This window comes from Solanum pennellii, chromosome 12 (genome assembly GCF_001406875.1).
Source record: "Solanum pennellii chromosome 12, SPENNV200".
In the NCBI taxonomy this organism is placed as follows: domain Eukaryota; kingdom Viridiplantae; phylum Streptophyta; class Magnoliopsida; order Solanales; family Solanaceae; genus Solanum; species Solanum pennellii.
This window is the reverse complement of record NC_028648.1, coordinates 37,189,112-37,196,611: the sequence shown is the minus strand read 5'-3', so window position 1 is coordinate 37,196,611 and position 7,500 is coordinate 37,189,112. Positions and strand designations below refer to the sequence as shown.

The 7,500-nt window shown below is 40.0% G+C and overlaps 2 protein-coding genes across 2 annotated transcripts in view; both read right to left on the bottom strand.

The window, feature by feature from the left end:
- LOC107006223 (uncharacterized protein K02A2.6-like) overlaps positions 1-265 on the bottom strand; it is a 603-nt gene extending 338 nt beyond the window's left edge. The window contains exon 1 of the mRNA XM_015204831.1: positions 1-265. This exon is cut by the window's left edge and continues 338 nt beyond it. Coding sequence (XP_015060317.1) covers positions 1-265 — 265 coding nt within the window.
- A 4,561-nt stretch (positions 266-4,826) lies between these two features.
- On the bottom strand, positions 4,827-5,866 carry LOC107006222. Its single transcript, XM_015204830.1, has 2 exons — positions 5,588-5,866; positions 4,827-5,513 (listed from the first exon to the last, which is right to left on the bottom strand). The coding sequence occupies exons 1-2, from the start codon at positions 5,864-5,866 to the stop codon at positions 4,827-4,829; spliced, it is 966 nt and encodes a 321-aa protein (XP_015060316.1).
- Positions 5,867-7,500: the final 1,634 nt, after the last annotated feature.

Sequence of the window (7,500 nt, the reverse complement as noted above, 5' to 3'; positions counted from 1 at the left end):
GAGTCGAATTTCGATATTCAATCTTAAATTGGTAGCATACCTCTTGCATTAAGTGGCTGTTGAGATTTGCGGCGTTGTCAGTTATAATCACCTTTGGAATACCAAACCGACAGATGATGTTGAAATGGATGAAATCCACCACGACCTTCTTGGTCACTGACTTGAAAGTTACTGCTTCCACCCACTTTGTAAAATAATCAATAGCCACCAAGATGAACATGTGACCATTCGATGCTCTTGGTTCTATCGGTCCAATCACATCCATTCCCCTAACACTAACAATTCTTGGATGCCCAGGTCAACAGCTAACCCAGACCCAAAATGCACGCTTCATACTCAGACATATTATTAGTACAATAGAATCTAAGTTGGGCTGATGTAGGGTAATATTCCCCTGATTCAGACATAAGAACAGCTCCTATTCCAACTCCTTTCCTGTTAGAGGCACCATCAAAGAATAACTTCCAACCTTGATCGTTATCGTGAATAACTTCATCGATACAAGATATCTCTTCATCTGGAAAATAGGTTTTAAGCGGTTCATATTCCTCATCAATAGGGTTCTCTGCCAAATGATCTGCCAATGCTTGAGCTTTCATTGCGGTCCGCGTTATATAGATAATGTCGAACTCTATGAGCAATATTTGCCATTTCGCAAGTCTGCCTCTAGGCATGGACTTTTGAAAAATATATTTCAACGGATCCATACGAGAGATGAGATAAGTAGTTTAAGATGAAAGATAATGTTTCAACTTCTGTGCTACCCAAGTTAGGGCACAACACGTTCTTTCAAGAAGGGTGTACTTCGCTTCGTAAACGGTAAACTTCTTGCTGAGGTAATAAATGGCCCGCTCTTTCTTCCCAGTGTCATCATGCTGACCCAGTACACAACCAAAAGAATTATCCAGTACTGACATATACAATATCAAAGGTCTTCCCGGCTCGGGAGGAACCAACACAGGGGGATTCGATAGGTAATTCTTAATTCTTTCAAAAGCTTCTCGACATTCTTCGGTCCACTCGACTGTGGCATTCTTTTTCAACAACTTGAAGATAGGCTCACAAGTTGTTGTGAGTTGAGCAATGAATCTGCTGATGTAGTTTAACCTTCCTAGAAGGCTCATAACCTCAGTTTTGTTCTTTGGAGGTGGCAATTCTTGAATTGCTTTTATTTTTGAAGGATCCAACTCGATACCTCTTCGACTGACTATAAACCCCAAAAGCTTCCCCGATGGTACTCCAAATACACATTTTGCAGGATTAAGCTTGAGATTATACCTGCGGAGCCTTTCGAAGAATCTCCTTAAGTCTTTCACATGATTTAACTATTTTTTAGATTTCGTGATAACATCATCCACATAAACTTTGATTTCTCTATGCATCATATCGTGAAACATGGTTGTCATTGCTCTCATATAAGTTGCCCCTGCATTTTTTAATCCAAAAGGCATAACACGATAACAATATGTACCCCATGGAGTGATAAAAGATGTTTTTTCTGCATCTTCATCATCCATAATAATCTGATGGTAGCCCGCATAACAATCCACAAAAGATGCAACCTCATGTTTAGCACAATTATCCAGTAAAATATGGATGGTAAGCAAAGGAAAATAATCTTTTGGACTTGCCTTATTCAAATCACGATAATCAACACACATTCGAACTTTGTCGTCTTTCTTAGGGACGGGTACGATATTGGCTAACCAAGAAGGATATTGAGAGACTTGAATGACTTTGGCCTCAAGTTGTTTTGTGATCTCCTCTTTAATTATTACACTCATGTCGGTTTTGAGTTTTCTCAACTTCTGCTTTATCGGAGGAAAATTAGGATCAATTGGCAACTTGTGAACAACCATGTCAGTGCTTAATCCAGGCATGTCATCATAAGATGACGCAAAAACATCTTTGTAATCAAACAGGGCCTGGATTATATCGTCCTTTTGATGTCGAACATGTACACTTATCTTAGTCTCCTTAATAATTTCCTGATCCCCCAAATATATCGTCTCAGTTTCACTCATGTTTGGATTTGACTTATTTTCAAAATGATTGAAATCCCTCCTTACTTCTTCAAATACTCTGTCTTCATCATATTCGATTTCTTGACTTATTATTTCAATATTAGGTCGAAGATTAGATTGGATATTAAGATCTGGCGAAAAATTCTGCATGCATGTCATATCACTAGAATCGGCATGCAAAGAACTGTATAAAAGAAAACGAACAAATATATTAGACTGAAATAAAGATAAAATCACATCCTATTGAAATGGGAAATAGAATGTTTGAAACAAAACGACAAGATAAGATCCGAATTACAATCCTTGAATGAATCGGACGACCAAAGAAAAAACAAGACAGACTACCAAGACTCGTCTTTAACGGGGAGAGGGGTGGCCTCCCAATTGTTTAGCTTGACATCAAGACCAATGAATTGCACATCTCTGTCGCTAGTGCCTTCTCCGAGTTCCACCATATCAACCTCGACAAATAAATCTTGAAAATAGTTGATCATTTTTCGCTAACTTTCATCACTAGCTCTGGAAAAGATGATTGATAAGATTCTGTTGCGCGGGCTTTGATGAAAGATTTGTAGATTGGTTGTATAGGCTTGGTAAGTGACCATACATCTCTCTTCTGCTTCTTTGCCTTCATTTTGTCCTCGACTCTAGGTTGGTAGCCTAAGCCAAAAGTAGCGATGCTCTTTCGTAGACTCACAGGATAAGATCTCCCTTGCAAGCAGATTCCTAAGCCTTTACCCGGCTCAAACCCATTTTTCAGCAATTCATTCACCACCATTACAGACGCGATGGGCATATTTGGTTTTGAAATGACACTCCCCTCGGGGACATTCTCAATAACCACTACCTCAGAAGCTTGATAAACTAGTGCCTCATTCTCATTATCCGCCTTGATAAAAGGGAAGGAAGAGTCTTTGTAGATTGACAAATCCCCCTCACCATGAACAATTACCTCTTGTCGGTCGTATTCAAACTTTATCATTTGATGCAACATTGAGGGGACTGCTCCAGCCCTATGCACCCATGGCCTCCCCAACAATAGATTGTAGGACGCGTTGATATCCAACACTTGAAAATTCACAGCGAAATCCACACGCCCTATGGTTAGTACGAGCTCTATCTCACCAATAACATCTGTTTTTGACCCATCAAAAGCTCTAACACATACATTGTTGGGTCAGACCCTTTCAGCACAAACATTCAATTTTTGTAGAGTTGATAAAGGACAAATATTTGCTCCAGATCCTCCATCAATTAGAACTCGAGTGACATACGAAATCTCACACTTTAAAGTGATATGTAGGCCTTGGTTATGTCCTGTACCTTCTTTGGGTAGTTCATCATCTGAAAAGGTGATGCGGTTTACCTCAAATATTCTCCCAGCAATCTTCTCTAACTGACTCACTGTAACTTTACTAGGAACATGTGCTTCATTCAAAATTTTCATTACAGCCTTACGATGTTCATCAGAATGTATTAGCAAAGACAACAAAGAGATTTGGGCTGGAGTTTTTCTTAATTGTTCCACCACGGAGTAGTCTGATAGTTTCATCTTCCTTAGGAATTCCTCTGCCTCTCCTTCAGTGACCGGACTCTTTATTTGTATTTGGTCATTTTTAGTTTTCCTTAATTCCATCGGGACATAACATCTTCCTGAACGGGTTATTCCTCCTACTTCATCTATTTCTTCATCAATTTCTTTTCCCTTGTATGTCACGACAGTAGGCTCATAATTCCAAGGAACAGCTTTGGGGTTAGTCATTGGGAGCTGGGATACTGGCCTGATAATCACAGGAGGAATATGGGCCCCTTGCACGATCAAGATAGGCTTGTTTGGCCTTTTTGGAAGAAACGATTTTGCCTTACTCGGGCTTGCCCAAACATCTTCAAGGGCTCCTTTCACAGTTAAGATGGGTGTGTTTGATGGACTCAACTTTTCTAACACATTTTCCGCCCCTAAAGGCATCATTTTTGTTAAATCAACAACATTTGCTGACTTCTCAATGCCAGTTCCAACCCTAAGGATTGGCTTATACGGAGATGCAAACTCTTCATGACCCTTCATCATTTCCAGCATGTTTGTTTCAGTATGCCTCGGCAATGGATTTTGATTGATGATGGGTCCACTCGGACATTCAACTATAATTCGATTAGAATCGATCAAATCCTGAATGGCCCTTTTCAAATACCAACATCTCTCTATGTTGTGCCCTGGACATTAGAACAATATGCGCAATGTTAAGAATAATCCAAATTTCTCGGGGGAGGATTCGACATCTTTCTCTCAATAGGACTCAAAACATTTAATGTCCTCAATTTTTGGAACAAGATAGCATACGACTCCCCAATAGGAGTGAACTCATCTTTAACGCCATTTCCCTTTTTGTATTGTGGTCTATGACGGAAAGGAATTCTAGCAGTATTTTGATGAACTTGTGGGGGTGGTGGATGATTTTGTGGAGTTGGTGCACGCCATTGTGGATAAGAAGGGGGTGCAATTGGTTGTGCATTAAAAACATGATATGGAGTGTATGGGACAGAATATTGTGGAGCTTGGGAAGGAAAATAGTGTTGTGGGGAATTACATAGAACATGAGTCCTAGGCGCTGATACAATAGTGGCCACATCCTCCCTTCTCTTCTTCCCGCCAATATTTCCAGAACCATTTTGAAGCACTTGTGTTGTGGCTTTTAAGGCAGCTTGACTTACAATCTTCCCAGACTTGATGCCATTTTCCACCATTTCCCCTACCTTAATAACTTCAGCGAATGTCTTCCCTACGGCAGAGAGCAGATAGAGAAATTAATCAGGTTCTTGCGCCTGGAGAAAAACATCAATCATCTCTGACTCCTTCATCGGTGGTTTAACCCTAGTAGCTTGTTCCCTCCATCTGATAGCATATTCACGAAAATTTTCTGTGGCTTTTTTCCTCATGTTGGCTAACGAGGAGCGATCTGGAACAATGTCAATATTATATTGGAATTGCTGTACAAAACATCGAGCCAAATCATCCCATGTGTGCCAGTTGGTGATATCCTGATCTATGAACCATTCAGATGCAATCCCTACTAAGCTTTCCCCAAAATAGGCCATAAGTAACTCTTCTTTGCCCTCTGCACCCCTCAATTGGTTGCAATATCTCTTTAGATGAGCTATTGGGTCTCCGTGACCATCATATTTTTCAAACTTCGGAGTTTTAAAACCAGCAGGTAAATGGACGTGAGGAAACATACACAAGTCACTGAACGAGATGCCTTTGTGGCCTCGTAGTCCTTGCATATCTCTTATACTCTGTTCCAAACTCTTCATTTTCTTAGTCATTTCTTCATGTTCCTCATTCTTGACCATCCTCTCAATTTCGACAGGGGAACTATATTGATGAATGTGGGGATGAGAGCTTGGAATTTTAATGGCCTCTTCAATAGTGTAACTCTGATCACGCCGAACTTTGGGCGGAGGATCGCTGTTGGATTTGGGCACCATCGTTGGCTGCAGGATGTGTTAGTCGGGGCAGTTGACACAAAGAGCGGATTACTTATCACAGGCGTATTCGAAGGGCGCACCATAGAAGTTCCAGCGACATTGAATGTGTTAGCATAGGGGCTGAATCCAGGGGGATATATCGGATCGCTTGTCGACACCTGGATAGGGTGAGACATATTTGTATTAAAATAGTCTCGGATTGAAGACGGTGGAGGTTGTCCACTCATCCAAGCCTCGTACATCTCTGCTATTTGTTGTTTTAACGCCCTTATCTCTTCTGTTGTCCCTATTTCTTGTGAAGTCATCTGGTTTTGGATCTCCTCATCATTGTCCGATTCATTTCCGTCTTTGGGGGCCATTTTTTGTTGCTCTTTCGATCTTGTGTTGTAAGGATGTGATGCCAGTTTAACCACAAACCAACTACCTTTAAGCTAGTATGTCTCTCTCTCTCTCTTTCTCTCTCTATCTCTCTCTGAATGGAGTAACAAACCGAATAGTGTTTATGAAATTATGCACATTATATCCACATACATACTTCTAATATGGAGGACCTTATGTTTTATCCCGGCTTACCTAAGCATTCTTCTCTTCATTAGTTTTTAAATATTTTATAATTATTATTTATTTATTTACTTATTTATTTATTTATTTATTATCATTATGATTATCATTTTTTAAGAGAAAGAAGAAAGAAAAAGAAAAGAAAAAATAATAATAATAATAATAATAATTTGGATCGAACCACCTGGGTTGCCTACGTATCATGTTTGGCCCATGAATCAGATCTTGCGTAGTTCGAGAAAGATATTAATTAATTTTTTTTTGCATGACATATGCACATAAGGTGACCGAAAGCAAATCTTTTTCATTCATTTTCAAATATTTTAAACAATGATTTAAATAAAACAAACAAACAAAAAAAACAAAAGTACCTAGGACTTAGATAGACTCTAAATGAAATAAAATAACAAAACGAAAAGAAAGAGAAAAAAACTAAAATAATAATAAAATGAAATAATCACTACTAAGAAAATAGACTCTAAAAGAAACTGAATCCTCGAATCTCAATCATCTCCAAGACCCTTATAAATCTTCGCCAACGCTTTCGGTAGATATGGAGCCAAAGAACGGGCCTGTTGGCCTAACCTCTCATCGTTCTGGTGTAAATATCTAGCATAAACATTGTTGAGTTCATCCCTGAGTTGTAGTATTCGGTCTCTGGCTTCATCCATATTGTCATAACAATTCTGTAACCAGTGGAGAGCAATATTGACTTCATGCGTCAAATTTTCCCTTTGTTCTTGGAGCTCTTCAATTTGAAGGTGGAGTACATCTCGCTCGGCTAACCTTTAACCTCTCTCAATCTCACAGTCTGCCTGATAAGCACTGAAACGCGTTGCTATTTCTCTTTCCCGTTCCATAGAGGCTTTAACTTGAGTTTGGATCCTAGACTGTGCGCAGATAAGTTGGGCCATTTCTTTCTTATACTCCTCTTCCTGTTGTTCCATAGCGCCTGTGGCAATGCCCAAGTCTTCTTGTAAGGTTAGAATGGTAGAGCGGTGTTTTCTAACTTTTACTTCAAATATCGCATCACGTTGGGCCAACTCCTCTTTAGCGTTTTTCAGGTCATTACTTAGGATATCCAGAGTAGATTTATAGCTTCTTTCGACTTTGAGGCGAGCTTGCTTAATCTTAACTTCAATTTCTGCTTTTCGATCTATAGGTCCTTGTAACGACCTGTTTAGTCGTTTTGAGCAGCAGATTTTATTTCTGGAAAAACTGTGTGAGTCGACGAAACCCACGACGGACCGTCATGGGCGCGACGGGCCGTCGAGGGTGTCTCGTTCTAGAAGACTTAGACTTCTGAAATTTGGGTACAAGAATCGACTCTCTGAACTCGGCGACGGACCTGCAGGACGAACCGTTGTGGGCACGACAGACCGTCGCAGGTGTCTCGTTCCAGAACACTTAGACTTCTGAAATTTGGGTACTG

Coding starts and splice junctions, on each gene's coding strand:
- LOC107006222 (XM_015204830.1), bottom strand. CDS start 5,866: ATGGCCCCCAAAGACGGAAATGAATCGGACAATGATGAGGAGATCCAA. Junction 5,514..5,587: donor ATGTCGCTGGAACTTCTATG/GTGCGCCCTTCG, acceptor CACATCCTGCAG/CCAACGATGGTGCCCAAATC.